At 49.9% G+C, this 16,134-nt stretch overlaps 8 protein-coding genes across 8 annotated transcripts; 4 read left to right on the top strand and 4 right to left on the bottom strand.

The window, feature by feature from the left end:
* Positions 1 to 79: 79 nt before the first annotated feature.
* Positions 80 to 1,273, bottom strand: N7517_002360 (Qc-SNARE protein; the record flags this gene model as incomplete). The annotated part of the gene is made up of 2 exons (XM_056720090.1): positions 80 to 131; positions 198 to 1,273. The coding sequence occupies 2 exons, from the start codon at positions 1,271 to 1,273 to the stop codon at positions 80 to 82; spliced, it is 1,128 nt and encodes a 375-aa protein (XP_056584225.1).
* A 232-nt stretch (positions 1,274 to 1,505) lies between these two features.
* N7517_002359 (SIP1 domain-containing protein) lies at positions 1,506 to 2,946 on the bottom strand (the record flags this gene model as incomplete). Its single annotated transcript, XM_056720089.1, has 2 exons — positions 1,506 to 2,616; positions 2,723 to 2,946. The coding sequence occupies 2 exons, from the start codon at positions 2,944 to 2,946 to the stop codon at positions 1,506 to 1,508; spliced, it is 1,335 nt and encodes a 444-aa protein (XP_056584224.1).
* A 638-nt stretch (positions 2,947 to 3,584) lies between these two features.
* Positions 3,585 to 4,832, top strand: N7517_002358 (F-box domain protein; the record flags this gene model as incomplete). The annotated part of the gene is made up of 2 exons (XM_056720088.1): positions 3,585 to 4,003; positions 4,064 to 4,832. 2 exons carry the CDS (start codon positions 3,585 to 3,587, stop codon positions 4,830 to 4,832), a joined length of 1,188 nt encoding a protein of 395 aa, XP_056584223.1.
* Positions 4,833 to 5,176: 344 nt separating this feature from the next.
* N7517_002357 (putative HAD superfamily hydrolase) lies at positions 5,177 to 6,510 on the top strand (the record flags this gene model as incomplete). Its single annotated transcript, XM_056720087.1, has 3 exons — positions 5,177 to 5,319; positions 5,374 to 5,676; positions 5,733 to 6,510. The coding sequence occupies 3 exons, from the start codon at positions 5,177 to 5,179 to the stop codon at positions 6,508 to 6,510; spliced, it is 1,224 nt and encodes a 407-aa protein (XP_056584222.1).
* A 431-nt stretch (positions 6,511 to 6,941) lies between these two features.
* Positions 6,942 to 8,674, top strand: dps1 (putative aspartyl-tRNA synthetase Dps1; the record flags this gene model as incomplete). The annotated part of the gene is made up of 2 exons (XM_056720086.1): positions 6,942 to 7,937; positions 7,997 to 8,674. The coding sequence occupies 2 exons, from the start codon at positions 6,942 to 6,944 to the stop codon at positions 8,672 to 8,674; spliced, it is 1,674 nt and encodes a 557-aa protein (XP_056584221.1).
* A 389-nt stretch (positions 8,675 to 9,063) lies between these two features.
* Positions 9,064 to 12,060, bottom strand: N7517_002355 (coatomer subunit gamma; the record flags this gene model as incomplete). The annotated part of the gene is made up of 5 exons (XM_056720085.1): positions 9,064 to 9,296; positions 9,358 to 10,176; positions 10,226 to 11,540; positions 11,600 to 11,910; positions 11,985 to 12,060. The coding sequence occupies 5 exons, from the start codon at positions 12,058 to 12,060 to the stop codon at positions 9,064 to 9,066; spliced, it is 2,754 nt and encodes a 917-aa protein (XP_056584220.1).
* Positions 12,061 to 12,471: 411 nt separating this feature from the next.
* Positions 12,472 to 13,382, top strand: N7517_002354 (uncharacterized protein; the record flags this gene model as incomplete). Its single annotated transcript, XM_056720084.1, has 4 exons — positions 12,472 to 12,509; positions 12,585 to 12,767; positions 12,824 to 13,191; positions 13,249 to 13,382. The coding sequence occupies 4 exons, from the start codon at positions 12,472 to 12,474 to the stop codon at positions 13,380 to 13,382; spliced, it is 723 nt and encodes a 240-aa protein (XP_056584219.1).
* Positions 13,383 to 13,925: 543 nt separating this feature from the next.
* Positions 13,926 to 14,925, bottom strand: rsmA (putative bZIP transcription factor (Fcr3); the record flags this gene model as incomplete). The annotated part of the gene is made up of 3 exons (XM_056720083.1): positions 13,926 to 14,451; positions 14,532 to 14,764; positions 14,821 to 14,925. The coding sequence occupies 3 exons, from the start codon at positions 14,923 to 14,925 to the stop codon at positions 13,926 to 13,928; spliced, it is 864 nt and encodes a 287-aa protein (XP_056584218.1).
* Between the last annotated feature and the right edge of the window lie 1,209 nt (positions 14,926 to 16,134).

Here is a 16,134-nt window from a genome sequence, read left to right as displayed (position 1 = left end):
AACGATGCTGAAACGACCCGCTCAAACGTATAGATAAAAGAAATTCTCTACGCAAATTGGAAAACATGCACAGTCAAAATCAAGATATCTTCCCGATTCTCTTCCTTCCAATATCCATCTTGGATTTCAATCTAGACACCTCGTTAGTAAGATAAATCAAAACAAGTGGAAAAAGTGAAAAAAGGATGTGAACGAACATATCAGCCTCCTCATCCGCCAACCTCAGCAGATCATTCTGCACCTCGAGCTCCTCATTAATCTGCGTGCCAAGTTCCTTCTGTCGAATAATGATCTTCCTCAACTCATCCACATTATCGTCCTGACTCTTCATCATCTGCCTCTGCAACTGCAACACCCCATCGTTATCAAGCTCTCGAGTCCGTTCCGTCTCTTTACCAAGGACCCTACCCGCTCGCGCCGGCGTCCTACGCCCACTAGCCGCATCCCCAGCGCCATTCCCAGCATTCATCAAAGCTTCTTTATCTTGGATAGATGCGACAGTATGGTCAAGCCGGCTCTTAGTTGCCATCGCATGCAAGAGATCCTCTAGACCGTCTTTTTCCTTGCGCGCATTAATGAGCAGGTCTTTTCGTCGGCGGATCTCGCCTCCACCGAGACTGGACAATGCAGAGCTCTTATCGCGCCCTAGATTCTTCAGTCCTTCGTCCAGAGTGGTGATCATTGTCCCCGCACGGACAAGACTGCCCTTCGCCTGTGCAGAGCTCTCGTGTTGCTTCTGTGGGGTTGTCTCCTGGTCTCTGCGAGATAATTGTAGTCGTGCATCATGGAGGTGGTTCTTCATGTCGCGGTAGTAGTCAAGCCATAGCGTCGGGTCTGTGATGGGTGCGTTTGTAGCGGCTGGGTCTGTGATGGCGGCGTGGAGTCGGGTGGAGGTGTTTGTTGATCCGTTGCCCGTTGATGCGACTGCGGTGGGCAGATTGAGGAATGCACGCCATGCGGGCGAGGTGCGCCAGCGCCCATCTTCAGACTCATTGATCGCGCGAAGGTACTCCTCTAGGCCGCGACGGCGGTCTTCGCGCAATCGTTCGTTCGAGACCGTTTTCGAAAACCAAGTTTTTGAAGGTAAGGGAGCTGGTGGAGGGGCATTCGTTTGGGAGATGAGGGTGCTGTGGAAGGTTGCGAAGTCCGAGTAGCGTTTGGGGACCGTGAAGGAGCGGAGCGGGAGGCGGAGGGTGATATGGTAGACGGTGTATGGCGGGGAGGTGTTTGAGAGGGTGGTATTCGGGATCGCTATTTCAACAGTTGGCGCCATTTTGATTAGGATTGGAATGAAAGTATCATTCTTCTCACAAGTTGAGGAAAACAAAGAGATAAGGAGTCTGAGGTTGGGGCATGACGCAAAACCTTGGAAGCTTAGACCAAGCACCCGATATGACCTCGGGATGATCAGCACTACATATATAGAGCACAAGACATCGGCACGTTGTAACACGGAATTAATATTAACTAACAATGGGTATATCATACGTGCAAATCAAATACATTTAATCCCAGATCTCACGTTCAGCCAACAGATCCCGCTGACCAAAGAACTCACCAACCACTGTCATGATCATGTCGAGCAGGGCATGGGTCTGAATCGACCAGTCATCTTCTTCTTCTTCACTGCTAGCAGATGTCTCAACAGAGTCGAAATTGTTCTGCAGCCGAGCTTGCAAGCGGGTCTTGGCCGCCTCCAACTCGAATTGTGCTAGCGATGCATCAGGCATGCTAATGTCTTCTGCTTCCGCACTCTTCGGCAATTCTTGGTTGCTTTCCTCCTCATTCTGAACTGTAACCTCCGGCTGAGTTTCCTGCTTGGTCGCTTCCTCGTCCTGGACTGTATATCCCTGCTGAGCTTTTCCCTTGGCATCTTTCTCATCTTCAACGAGAGTACCCTGCTGGATTTCATCTTTTGGTAGGTCTGCCACAGAAGAATCAACCTCCTCCTCATACTCGTCGTTCTCTAGCTCTTGCACCTTGCGCAAAATCGTCGCAGCTCGTTTGCCTAGATTTCGAATAACTCCCACCTCTCGAGTAGAAAGTTGTCCAACCTCACGGCACTTCCCCAACAAGCCCCAAGCCCAGGCTCCAATGCGCCGTACGCGCTGGGTGTCGTCACCGCGCACAACATCAGACATCATCCGCGCTAGTATTTCCAGCACTTCTAGCACGCTGTCCATGTCCATGCTTGCCAGTTGCACCATGAGTGGTTCGACTGTAACCAAAAGCCGGCGCCATGTTTTGTGCGCAGACCCGGCCTTTCGGGGGAGGCTGATAGGGTGGTCATTGTCGAGGGTATTGATAGCACCTGCGGGTGGACTGCATCGTAGGGTCGATCGCAAGAGGAGGAATCGATGTCGGAGAAGATTGTTGTATGATCTTTGCGCATCGGGGTAGAGTTCATCGAGTTTTGAAGGGGAATGTGCGGCGTTGTCTTCGTACAGATCCCCCACAGGAGCAATATAGGCTTCGTCCTCGTAAAAGCCTGCTGGCAAAGGAGGATTGTTTGGATCAAGTGGTTTTAGATCACGTTGCGCGTTCGATGCTAGATTTGACGGGTCTGTTGTCTGGGTAGGCGCAGAAAATAGCACAGGTAGTGAGTTTGCTTCGGATCTATCGAGCAAAAATTAATTCCAAACTTGGACTTGCGCAGAACTGGGAAAGTCTCGGCATCGCTTAGGAGACCAAAAAGGCTCTTTAGATCAAAGGGTAAACATACCGAACCATGCGTAGATATTCTAATCCATCCTCTGGATCATCGTACAGCAGTCCATCGCCTCCATCATCCAAACCCGGAAACGCGCTCTTCTGCCCATAGAGGGGATGCTGACGGGGACGCTCATAAGACGCCGCCGAAGATGCTTCATCATCATCTTCGTCATAAGATACCCGAGCACGTTTCAAGGGGCGGGGTGACATGGTGGCTATTCTCTTGTCGGGCATAGTGAAGTAAAGGTGGTACCTAGCCCTGTAAGATTGAAGGAGCTTGAGCCATCTGTAGATAGCAGCTCAATGGTGTTTGCAACAATATGGACTTGACGACCTATTTTCTGAATGTGACACAAGACCATAGGACAAGGAATACTTATTCAACAGTTTGGACTATATTTCCAGTTTTATTCTGCTCTCATAATCCCAGATATAACATTGGAATTGTACACAAGCAAACACAAGGCGGTGTAAATAATAATTGTTTATCAAAGGCGGGGGTCCGCATCTGCCGGCAAAAGAAAAGATAAGGATCGTCATCGGCCGGCCTATCTTTACATCTTCAATTACTCTCATCCCGCCTTCATGTCTTTCTCATCACTTACCCACCTACTTTCCTTGGACCTTTTTTCACCGGTCTCACAGTCCTTTCTGATCCCCTTCTCAACCAAGTGAAGGAAAATTGCCTAACAATCCCGCTTCACTTGAGATGACCTGTGTCTTTGCCTCTCTTAGAAGCGGTTTGGTCTCTCTGTTGCTTCTTCAACCGCATCTTCATCCCTGATTGTTACGAAACCTCCCACATAATATTTCGCACACGCTCGTGCTCTACGATGTCTACTTGAAGATTTCTTGTTTCTTTGACTTGCGAAATGTCAAAGATCATCGATTCATCCGAAGTGATGACTTCTCGTCGATATGTTCACCTCCCTACGGAGGTGTTAATACAGATCGCCAGATTCATTTCTGCTGATTGGCGTAACCCCAATGGCCCCTTCTTTCAGGTCACACTTCAAAGGTTCTGCGCGGTCTCGCGCCAGTGGTACTCTGCTGGCATCGAATTCCTCTATTACCGACCTCAACTTGACCGAGGGAACAGCTTCTCGCTTTTCACCAACACTGTGTGCCCTTCAATTCGCTCGCGAGAGCGCAAGGCGGACTTGGGTTCGTTCGTTCATATCCTGAACCTCGGGCGATTGGTACATCATAGCTCCAATAGCCTGACGGCACGGCTTCTAGGTCGAGTGAAAAAGAATCTGAAGACATTTGTTGCTCCAAGGGTCTCTTTTGCGTAAGTGCATATTTATCAACACAATATTCCATCTAACCCTAAACTAACTCCTTTCTGTAGGATCAACAGCCTTGCCCCCTTGGCCAAGTGCAAAAATCTTTCCTATCTCTGCCTTGACTTTGTGGCTGAGCCAATTCCGCTTTCTGCTCTCAAGAAAGCCATCAGCGGTCTCGACAGACTGATCACGATTAAACTTTCATCTTCAATGTTTATCACAGATGATGGATCCCCTGAAGATTGGCCACCCAATCTGAGTTTCCTCCAGGTTGCCGGGAGATTTGATATCGAGACAATGTCTTATTTCAGGTGGCCCTCAAAGTTGGTAGGGCTGACATTTTGTGGTTGCGAGAATCTGGACACTTCCGCCTTAGAGGAGATCCTCATCAACGAGCAGCTCTGCACCACGCTTCAGCGATTGACCATTCACCGTTCCAACCGTGAGATGTTTGAGGAGGGACCATCTGAGATCTTATCGACACTCATTGCTTTGAAGTCTCTTCGGATACCCGTTGATCTGCTTTACGATTTACTCATTCTGCCTATGTTTGATTCTCCTATCTCAATTCGTGAGCTAGAGCTCACGGAACCATATGACGAGCAGTTTCCTGCGGAGTTTGACGCCAAAGAATTTTGTGAGGCCTTGAACACGCATCTTTCTCGGGTGTGCTATATCGGTCTCAGTCCTGGTTGTCTTAGGATAATACCCGAAGCATTACATGCAAAAATTGACAAGCGGGTGTGGAAAAACATCGATAAGTGTTCTGAGGAGGAACTCGATTCTCTTTTGGACATGGGTGTCGTTGTCATGGATAGGGAGCCAGTCTGCTAATCGCCCATGCATTCTTATCGGACTTGCATACAAATCTCTTTACATCAGCTATTTTCTGAGAAATGTACAATATCACAGCCCATACAACAGATCTAATGAAGCGAGAGTAGTTGAACTAGAGAAGGTACATGTTTGTAAGATGATGATGAAGAACTGATAGTGAAAATTCTGGTTAAGCCATGGTTCATTTGATTCAAACTCGTACCTTTTTTTCCAGCTTCAAAAGGGAAGTTTAGAAGTTTGAAAGTTGTAGTGAAGGGAGAGTGGGGAAAGTTCGGAGAGAAGATCTGGCCGACACGGGAACCTGGCAATGACGTACATTTCCTTTTTGTACACATTCCACCATGAGATCGCAAACCCTTTACCGGTCATTTGGCCTATTGCAGCGCCAATCTATCTCATGTCGGAAAACTATCACCCACCGAGCTATCCAAACAGCTAGTTCTACTAGTTCTCGACCGGTCCCCAACTTCGCATTTGCATTTGAGTGAGTCTTGACCAGCGCACGCAATCCACTCGATCTTCTTCTCACATGATATAGCATCGATGGCGTCCTCCTCCGCGCGTCGAAACCTATCCCCGGTGCCGCCGACTCGTTAGCTCTCCTGAAGGAGCAAGGCATACCGTTTATTCTGCTCACAAATGGCGGCGGTAAACACGAGACAGAGCGCGTCGCAGAGATTAGCGAGAAACTAGGAGTCTCCCTGGATGCTACGGACATTGTGCAGAGTCACTCGCCCTTTGCTGGGTTGGTCAAGGGATCGGATGAGGCGAGCGCTCTGGAACACAAGTGTGTGTTAGTGGCCGGAGGCGATGGGGATAACTGTCGGCGCGTGGCAGAACAGTATGTGAAAGACCCCTTCCTGCCGCTAAATGGCATATGCTAAGCAATGATAATAGGTACGGTTTTAAGAATGTTGTCACCCCGGCGGATATTCTCATGGCCAACCCCGCTGTCTCGCCGTTCTCCAAGAACTTCAGCGACTATTATAAAAAGTTTGCCCGACCGCTTCCGAGCCCCATTGACTTCAATGATCCATCAAAGAGTCTGAAGATCGACGCCGTCTTTGTGTTCAATGACCCTCGTGATTGGGCTTTGGACACTCAGGTTATTATAGACATTCTCCTCTCGTCACAAGGCCGTATGGGCACTTTGTCTGAAAAGAACGGCCGAATTGATCTTCCAAACCATGGATACCAACAGGATGGCCAACCTCACCTGTACTTCTCTAATCCAGATCTGTGGTGGGCCGCCGCCTACCCGTTGCCCCGTCTTGGTCAGGGTGGATTCCGAGAAGCGCTCGAGGGCGTTTGGGCTGCGACCACAGGTGGTCCCAGCAAGGGTATTGAGTTGAAGAAGACCGTGATCGGTAAACCTTATCAACTCACCTACGAGTTTGCAGAGCGTCAATTGCTTCGGAACCGACTGAGAACCTTCGGGAGCTCTGCTAATCTCACGCCTCTGGAGAGAGTATACATGGTTGGTGATAATCCCGAATCGGATATTCGAGGAGCCAACTCCTATCGCAGTGATATTGGCAGTAGCTGGCAGTCGATTCTTGTCCGCACTGGTGTATACAGTGGCGGGGAGCCTGCTTGGGTTCCTCAGACAATTGCTGATGATGTGCACAAGGGTGTCCAATGGGCACTGAAGAGCTCGAGCTGGCCTGCTGCGTGATTGTCAGAGGACGCTGGACACTCTATATTGATATGAAGATGAGCATGCATATGACGCCGGTTGTATGTTTATGGGTGTTTATTCTAGATAGCTGCCAGCGCCAAGCCACATAAGCACGTCTAATGCATTTTATTCAACTTATAAAGTATTAACATTAACAAATGTACATAGAACTGACTCACATAGAACTGACTCACTTGCATGTATACAATCAAGCTGGTAGATATTAGATCTATAGGTCAAGTCCGCACACCGCCTACCCCTCTTAGGGCATGGCGGGGTGAGTCAACGGAACACTTTTCTCTGCAGCTCTACTTAACAATCAGCCTGCTGCATTAAGTCCTGCAAATTTCTCAGGATATAAAATCATAAGGTAGGATCCACTGGCCCCAGCTCATCACTTTGCCCCCTCTAATTGTCCTCACAGCACCATGGCCGACTCCGAATTGCCCCACCGTCCCAAGCCCGAGGCTCCCCAAGATGCCTCCGCTCCCGCCGCGGAAGGTGAGACCAAGAACGCCAGCAAGAACGCTCTGAAGAAGGCCGCCAAGGACAAGATCAAGGCAGAGAAGGCTGCGGCGCGTGCTGCGCAAGAAAAGGCCCAGGCCGCCGCCCAGGAGGCCAACGACACCGCCAAGGATCTATACGGTGCTCTCCCAGAGGCCGAGAACGTCGTTCCGTCTACACGATTCACAGAACTCTCAGAGGAACACTACGAGAAGGAAGTGACGGTTGTGGCGCGTGTCGATAATGCGCGTGTGCAGAGTGCCAAGCTTGCATTCTTGATGCTGCGCCAGCAGGGACAGAAGGTCCAGGCCGTCATTGCGGCCACTGAGCCCATCTCCCGACAGATGATCAAGTACACCGGCGGCTTGAACGTCAACTCGATCGTGCAGGTCACCGGTACTGTGAAAAAGCCCGAGATCCCCATCTCGTCCGCCTCCATCAGCCACCTCGAGATCCACATTACCAAGGTTTACATGATCTCCGAGGCTGCGCAGATGCTCCCCATGCAAGTCAAGGATGCTGAGCGCCCACCCCCCGAGACCACTGAGGAAGGTCCCCAGGTTGACTCCGAGGGTACTCCCATCGTCACCCTCAAGACCCGCCTCGACAACCGAGTCCTCGATCTGCAGACCGAGACTAGCCAGGCCATCACCTGGATTTCCAGCGGTGTGTCCCAGCTCTTCGCTGAGTACATGATCAAGAGTGGCTCTCGATGGATCTCCACACCTAAGCTTGTCGGTGCTGCCACTGAAGGTGGTAGCGGTGTCTTCGAGGTGAAGTACTTCAAGCGCACTGCCTACTTGGCCCAGTCTCCCCAGCTCTACAAGCAGATGTGTATCGCTGGTGATATGGAGAACGTCTTTGAAATCGCCCCCGTTTTCCGTGCGGAGGACAGCAACACCCACCGTCACTTGACCGAGGTATGATTTCCTAATATATAAGCTCAAACAAGAAAAACAGATTCTAACATGTCCTACAGTTCTCCGGTCTCGATTTCGAAAAGACCTTCCGCGGTCACTACCACGAGGTCCTTGAATTTGCCGAAGACCTCCTCGTCTTCATCCTCACCCAGCTCAAGGAGCGCTACGCCTCCCAAATCGCCACCATCCAAAAGTCCTACCCCAAGGCCGGCGACTTCAAGCTCCCCAAGGACGGCAAGGCCCTGCGCATGAACTACATGGACGGAGTCGCCCTCCTGAAGGAAGCCGGCGTCGACGTCTCCGAGCAAGAGCGCTTCGAGAACGACTTCTCCACCGCAATGGAGAAGCAGCTCGGCCAGATCATCCGCGACAAGTACGACACCGACTTCTACGTCCTCGACAAGTTCCCCATGGCCGTCCGTCCTTTCTACACCAAGGCCGATCCCAACGACAAGCGTTTCTCTAACTCGTACGATTTCTTCATGCGTGGTGAGGAGATCATGTCCGGTGCCCAGCGTATCAACGATATCAAGGAGTTGGAGGAGTCTATGCGTGCTAAGGGTCTTGAGCCTAACCAGGAAGGCTTCGAGGATTACCTCAATGCTTTCCGTCAGGGCTGTCCCCCTCACGCTGGTGGTGGTCTTGGTCTTAACCGTATTGTTATGTTCTTCCTTGGCTTGCCTAATGTCCGTTTGGCTTCGCTGTTCCCCCGTGACCCTCAGCGTCTGCGTCCTTGATTTTGCACTGTATGGCACTATCTCATAACATTACAAGCATATAAAAACAAAATATTTTTCTTTTCTTTCATACATGTTTTGCCTTGGTAGTAATATCCTACTTTGAGTATAAATCAAACACCCTGGAGTCTGGTGAGTCAAGCAGCTTATTGTCTACTATTAAACTTACAGGTTAAGGTCTATATGCCAGTAGCTGCTACAGCGAAGAAAAATCAGAAACACCAATAGACATAAATGTGATATGATATTTGGATGAAAAGTTGCATTGACAAGTTTTGAGGGGTGGACGACGCAATCTAACGAACCAAGACACATGAAAAAAGAACACGCTCTTGTCCCCCCAACCAGGATTAAGCACGTAACAACAAAAAGAAAAACAAATGGAGAGATTAAGACACAGAAGCAATCACAGCCGCAGCAACGCCCTCCTCTTCTGCCCGGACGGTGATCTTGGTAGTGACACCAGCCTTGCTGGAGTAGGCCATCTTGATGAGAGAAGCGACACGGCCGCCGGAGACGGTCTTGCCGAACAGCTTGAGCGTGTGTGTGCTGCTGTTGAGGGCGATATCGGTGCCTTCGAGAGGCTGCAGAGATAGCGCTGAGATCAGTTGTTCCGTGGCATCTGTTGGAAGGATTAGCATGAGTATTTACATGAAAGAAAGATAGATAGGACTTGTACATACCGTTGATACCCTTCATGTTGCTGAGCTGCAGGGTTTCGCTTTCCTCCTCGCCGTTGGCACCGGTCTGTTCCCAGACGTGGTCGAAGCTGCCGGCGAATGTGGGGATGATATAATCGCTGCCTGTCAGCTCGAGATCCTCCACCTGGTACTCGTCGTCATAGCCACTGTCCTCGGGCTCGCCGCTTGCAGGGTCGATTTCTTTGCTGGTGAACTTGAGGATATTTGTAAAGGAGGTGACGGGGACGCTGTTCTCGCCGGTGAGCTTCTTGAAAGCAACATAGACAACACCGGGCTCGTTTGTGGGCAGCTTGGGGGCAGGGATGATGAAGTCGTCCTCCAATACATCCTCTTCCTCTGGCGTGGCGACCACGGTAACATTCTCGAGAAGGGTATCCGGAAGTGTGTTCTTAATGTCATATTGCACCACGATGTGCTCCTTGAAAATGTGCTTGACGGCCGTAACAACATATTCGGTTTCGCTCTCGGAAAGCTCGACAGGGGCAGAGGACTTGAGCAAAACACCGTATGCCTTGATATCGGGGTATTGCATAAGTTGCTCTGCGTATTTCTGGGTGGCAGAGGCGCTGGCCGCTTCGGCCAAACCGGCGGCTGCCTTGCCCTTCGGGGGACCTGTCGAAGGGGCCTTGAGAGTGGGAGTGGCTGAGGTGAGCTTCTTGGTCCTCTCTTCGGCCAGGGCCTGCTCGTGTGAGACAACCGGAATGGTGGCAACATCGAAAGCAGTGGCGAAGGTCTCCTTGTCACCAGATGTCACGTACATGACGAGCTGGTGTTCAAACGTGGAAAGGGAATACATTGAGTCTAGAACCATTAGTAAATGTACCATTGTCAATCATGAATAAGGTCTTACCGTTCTTAATGAAAGCGCTCGCCGACTCGTCCTCTTCGCCCATCAGACGCAGGTTAAGCGCAGCACGGTCTCGCACCTCGTCGTCGGTGTCATCAAGACAACGGGTGAGGAGAACATGAACGCTAGACTTGACTTCGGGGTCCTTCTGGCCAACACCGAACTTGGCCAATGCGGTGACAGCAGCGGCGCGTACGATGGCATTCTCCAATACGACGCGGTTGTAGATGTAGCGGATATACTTGGTGGGGTGGCTAGTCTTAGGGCCCTCAGTACCAAGCAGGTGCAGGATTCTAACCGAGAGCTTGGTGAACTCGCAGTCCTCAATGAACTCGCAGAGGTGGGCAAGCGCATCCTCTTTGCTTTCTGGGACAAACTTGATCAAATCGAACATGCTCTCAACAACAGTGCGCTTGAACTCGTATCCACCCTCGTCGCGCAAGATACCACTCAGGAAAACGAGCATACCGGCCTGCTTGCTGGGGAACTTCAAACACAAAGTGCGAATGGCCTCAACAATAGTGACCTTGAACTCGTCGGTGATATCAGCCATGAAGCCGGAGATTTGCTTCATCAGACGGTCGACGCTGGCTTCGTTACCGGTCTTGAGCAGTGTCGTAATGGCGAACGTGGCAATAGAGCGGTTCGAGTTGGAGATGAGGGACTCAATATCGGGGTTGCAGACATTGACGACGTGTGGCTTGAAAGAGGCGAAGCTGTGTAGGATACGAATGGCTGCGAACTTGGTGATCGCCCGGGGGGAGGACAGGAAGAGCTGGAGAACGTGGACTGCCTGTGTTGCCTCGGCATCGGTGATATCGCGCATATCGCAAATAGCCTTGGCCGCCTCGAAGTTGACCATCTCATGCTTGTGGCGGAGCCAGCCATCCAACATCTGCATCATGGGTTTCCGGAGACCTTGGTCCTCCTCGGCCAATTTGGCCGCCAGACGTACCAACAAGACCAGAGCAGCCGGGCTCTTGACCACACCTGCAGCGCCGTACTGCTGTACCATCTTGACCAAAGACATGCGGTCGTGCGAGCGCATCTGGTACAAAAGACCGATGGCATGGTACTGTGTCATGAAATTCGAGTTAGAGATGGCGTGGCTCTGTGAGCCCGAGGAGAAACCAAGGAACCCGGTTGATGATTTCGATGACGAGGCAGCTTCCTGTGTTTCGCTCTGCCATCTCCGGACAACGTCGCGCGCAATAGGGAGGAGGTGGTAGGAAGAGACCAAGGCCGCGGAGGACACCGACGGGGTCTTGTCAACAATGGCGGTCTTGATAAGTCGCTCGATACCCTGCACTGTGGAACCCTTTTGCAATTGTCAGCAAATCCCCTCGACCATTGAGGTCCTCGCAACCGACAACCTACATCAATAATGCGGCAGAGCGCTCTGATGGCATTGGCCCGGTACAAAACATCGCTTCCCATTGCAGTGTCCTTCATAATGATACTTGTCGACATGATCACATCTTCGGCGGTGCCAGCCAGCTCCTTCAAGATCAGGTACACCATTTGCCGCAGCGACGGGTCTTTGTTCTGGAAGAGCTTGGAGATTCCGAAGAAGAGGGTGGTGGCTTCATTCGTAGGGAACTGCTCCCCGGTGAACATGAGGACAGCAATCTTGGTGAGTAACGTTCGGCATGTTCGCGGTGAGATAGGAGAGGAATTGAATAGGCGTGCTAGGAGAATTATCTAGTCAGCATTGAATATGTACAGCGCATGGAGGCGCCAGGGGGTCTTGTTGATTGCACACCATCTTGGAAAACGGAGGTCCGATCAAGCTTGATCATGACCTGGTCCTCATCTTCGTTTTTCTTCATGTAACTCATCTTGCCCAGCAGCTGGTATCGCACCAGCAATGAGTGGTTGCTGTCGTATTAGAAAGGTGGAGTTGGTGCAATTGGGACACGGGTCGAGTACACAGAAGCAGGGTAGGGCGGTGTAGGCGACTACAGCATTCGCATAGCCACCCAGGAATTGAGAGCTTAACGGTAAATCGGAGGAAAATAACGAGAATATGATTGAGGTAAAGGTGGTAATGAATCTCGAACCTCAAAAGAACTTGGCTATTAGGGACAAGTTGAAGGTGGCCTTCTGTGTTGTTTGGCCCGAACCAAACACTGCAAACAGGTGGCATCATGATTGAAGGCAGCGCATTTATCCCTCTAACTCCCCTCATTTTCTCCATATTTCGCTTGAATTGAACTGGATCTATACATCTTTGATCATTTCAATCCACCATGCAGGTTGAAGTCGACCCTAATGAGGATACCGAGTGGTAAGCCTATTACTTGCACATACCCCCGCCGGGGTATAAACTAGGTGTGCTAACCAATTATTGAATATTGTATAGGAACGATATCCTCCGCCAACATGGCATTATTCCCGAAAAGCCCAAAGACCCTGAGCCTCTGATCCAAGAAGCTCTGATTGCCGCACAGCACAGAGCGCACGAGAACCGACTTGAGGACAAAGACCTTGACGAGTTGGACGCACTGGAGGATGAAGAAGATGACGAGTTTCTCCAGAGTTATCGGTAAGCTTGTTATCTAATTATTTATATACCCCAAGGGCGTCCCCTTTTGCTCACAGTCCGATTAAACAGGCAAAAACGATTCGCGGAGCTCTCCACCCTCCAAAAACCAGCCACTTCAACCAGGTCTTCCCACTTCAGAAAGTCGATTATGCCCGAGAGGTGACAGAAGCATCGAACAGTGCTTTTGTACTAGTCAACCTCACATCGATGGGCGGAAACGTTGAATCGCGCGTGTTGACAGAGCTCTGGCGGGAGCTTGCTGCCAAATTCGGCGATATTAAGTTCTGCGAGATTCGTGCCGATATGTGTATTGAAGGTTATCCAGAGAAGAACACGCCCACGATCTTGGCATACAAGGATACCGAGATCAAGAAGCAGCTCATTACGCTTCAGCAGTTGAAGGGTCCTCGGACCAAGGTTGAAGGTGAGTTTTGTTTGAAGCAAGAATTCAATAATGATGGTGCACTAATCAAATGCATAGATATTGAGCGTTTGCTTGTGGAAATTGGTGCTTTGAAGGAGGGTGATGTTCGTCTGAAGAAGCGGGATAACGAGGACGACTACAAAAAGGACGATGACCTGAACGTTGAAGATTATGATGATGACTGGGATTGATTTCCTTCAAGGTTGCGATTGATTACTGCAAATATTATGATCAGGTTTGTTTGTATATTATGGAGGTATCCAAAAGATGATGACCCCCTTTCTATGTCGGCGATAGCCAAAAGAATGATGCTGCAAGATGTAACTTACTTGTTGGTCTCGATTTGAATTGAGTTGCCTATATCTATTATATCTATACCTGTAGTGATGGACTTTGGAGCTGGCTATCTGGACATCAACATATAGAGAGTTTGTTAACATAGGTATGGCCCTAGGATTCATAATGACAACTAGCTATCGACTATCAATGCCCAAGATATCAAATCCAACTCAATTTGCAACCTATGTAGGCAATTGCAATGACCATAAACAAAGCCAAACCCCAAGTATGAATAGCTCAAACGCTCCTAAAAACCAAATCAAATATATAAACGGATCAAATACTATAATCGCCATTCATCCTATTGACCCCATCAACCCCAACGCTCAAAAAACACCAAAATCATAACCATATCGGCGGATACACGTATAAAATACCCCCAAACATTCAAATCATCAAATAAACTCATCACGACCAACAGCCACACTCTCCTCAATAGCCCGGCGAACCTGACCTTCTTTAAAAGCAGGTCCTTGTCCATCACACTGTGACATCCCCTTCAACCGCTCCGTAATATCACCAATATCAAGCTGGCCGCGCTCAAACAGCTCATGTTTCTGAATAAGGTCCCACGTCGCACCCGCATCTAGCAATCTCTCGCCGGTAATCGGACACACGGTCAGACGGTGGTGCGGGCTTCGAGGCGTGCCGGGGCCGTTCGGCATGAAGGTGGTGTAAAAGTCTGTGGGGGAGTACTTCATTGGACCTGTGACTGTTGGTTCCGGGTTCTCGTTTGCGACCTGTCCGCGGTTGGCTTGTGATGTCGCGCGCAGGATTTCATTCTCGGTTGTGTAGCGGGCTAGTTCGCGCTTGAGACGCTCGTTGTCGACTTGTAAGGTGTTGGATGCTTGTTCGAGGGTGTTTACTTTGTCTTCGAGGTCGCGGACATGCTGTTCCTTGCGCTCTCGAAATGCTCGTTGACTTGTGTAACGAATGGATGTTAGTGTTTGCGTGGGGATGACTCTTGGGTCCACGCCACGTGGGTTTGATAGATCACATACGCTGCTCGGTTTTGGGCCTTGCGCTTGCTTTGTGCGGGCGCTGATTCCTTTTCCTCGCTGCTGCTCCTTCCTAAGGTTGGGTCTGCGAATTGGGTTTCATCATCGAATGAGGTGAGGTGTGTATGCTGATTGGCATCACTGCTCGAAGCAGAATGCTTGACGGATTCTGGCGGTGAATGGGGTGGCGGAACAAAGGAGGGGTCGGGGAATGATGGGTTATAGTCAGGGAAGTTCTGATAATTATTCTAGTCTATTAGTGACATGTCTTGAATGGGAACAATGAACTCACCAGAGGGGCGAATGTGTCTGGTTGCGCATGGGGTTGGTCGGGGGTAGGCAACCCATAGAGCGAGAAGCTGGGCTGTGATCGAGGATCATAGAAAGGGTAATCCATTACGGAATTTTAGACAGTTCCCAAGGTCTCTAGAGCTTGTCGGAAAGTTAGGAGGTGAAGGTGAAAAATGATGAAAATCTATTATCTGCTCAAGTTTCATGTACCGGCGTTCCGTGTACGAGTTACAAGATTTCCATGTCATGACACTCTTATATCCCAATTCAACGTATACTTACAAGGTTTACATATCAAATAGAATCCTTCTCCAAAATATCAATTTCAGTGTTCAGTGGGCCAGACTTTTGATGATCTCACCGTTTTTCTTACTCTTTTGGGACCGGAAAGTACGGATGCTCAAAGGGCCAAATTCCAGGCCAGTGGACATTTCAGAGAGTAAGCAAATTGAAGGTGCAATGTAGAGAGCTAAGAGAAATAACTTGACACAAATCGACGCATACCACCCCGGAAGCGACCCTAACCAATGTCCGTCGCCAACCACACAAGCTTCCCCCGCAAGCGGGATTGCATTAGAGAGCTTCTGTAACAATAATTTCTGCAATGTAGCTTGAGCAGAAATCCAGAAAGCCTGCAAAGCAATACTCCCGAAAGCTGTCCCCCACCCCGTCCCTTCCCTTGGCCAGATTGAAGGCCACACACCTCGTCCCCATTGAGCGTCGATAGTTCACAAATTAATCGCCAGGCAAACGCAACAAAGAAAAGAAAAGAGCAAGGGCAGAGAAAATCATGAGTAAAGAAAAGGGGTAAGCAATGATGGGCAGCGCATCCGAGGATGCATTCAAGGATCTTCAGTACCAGCGGTTAAACATTCCGACAAAAAGAATTGCGGTCTGACGCCGTCGTTTGCATCTCCCTTAGTCTTGCCCTCTGGTCATTCTGACCGAAGATGCCAGGTTGTAAAGAGAAACCAAAGGGCGAAGACGTAAAAATAAGCCACAATATCAGAAGCGTTTCGAGACGTGTAATCGGTTGTCCCGCAGAACGGGTACAAAAAAAATCCGAAAAGACAGAAAATAGTCGACAATGTTTGTCGCAGACTCAGCGCAAGTTTGACCACCCAATCGGCAAAGGTTTCATGGGGCTGAAGGCGAGCAGGCGATAAACAGAGGCGAATCGAAACGGCTGAGATCGAAATCTGATCGAAAACGGGATAGGAGGGCTGATGTCGGGGGAGTGCAGAATGAAGAGAGATCCAAGAAAGAAAGAAAAATAAAGAAATATCCGAGAAGGCGAGTGCGACATGGTCCGCTC

The sequence above is a fragment of the Penicillium concentricum genome (assembly GCF_028827145.1).
Source record: "Penicillium concentricum strain IBT 3081 chromosome Unknown utg000001l_segment0_segment0, whole genome shotgun sequence".
NCBI classification, from domain to species: domain Eukaryota; kingdom Fungi; phylum Ascomycota; class Eurotiomycetes; order Eurotiales; family Aspergillaceae; genus Penicillium; species Penicillium concentricum.
The sequence above is the reverse complement of the archived record's forward strand: the minus strand, read 5'-3'. Positions and strand labels throughout refer to the sequence as shown.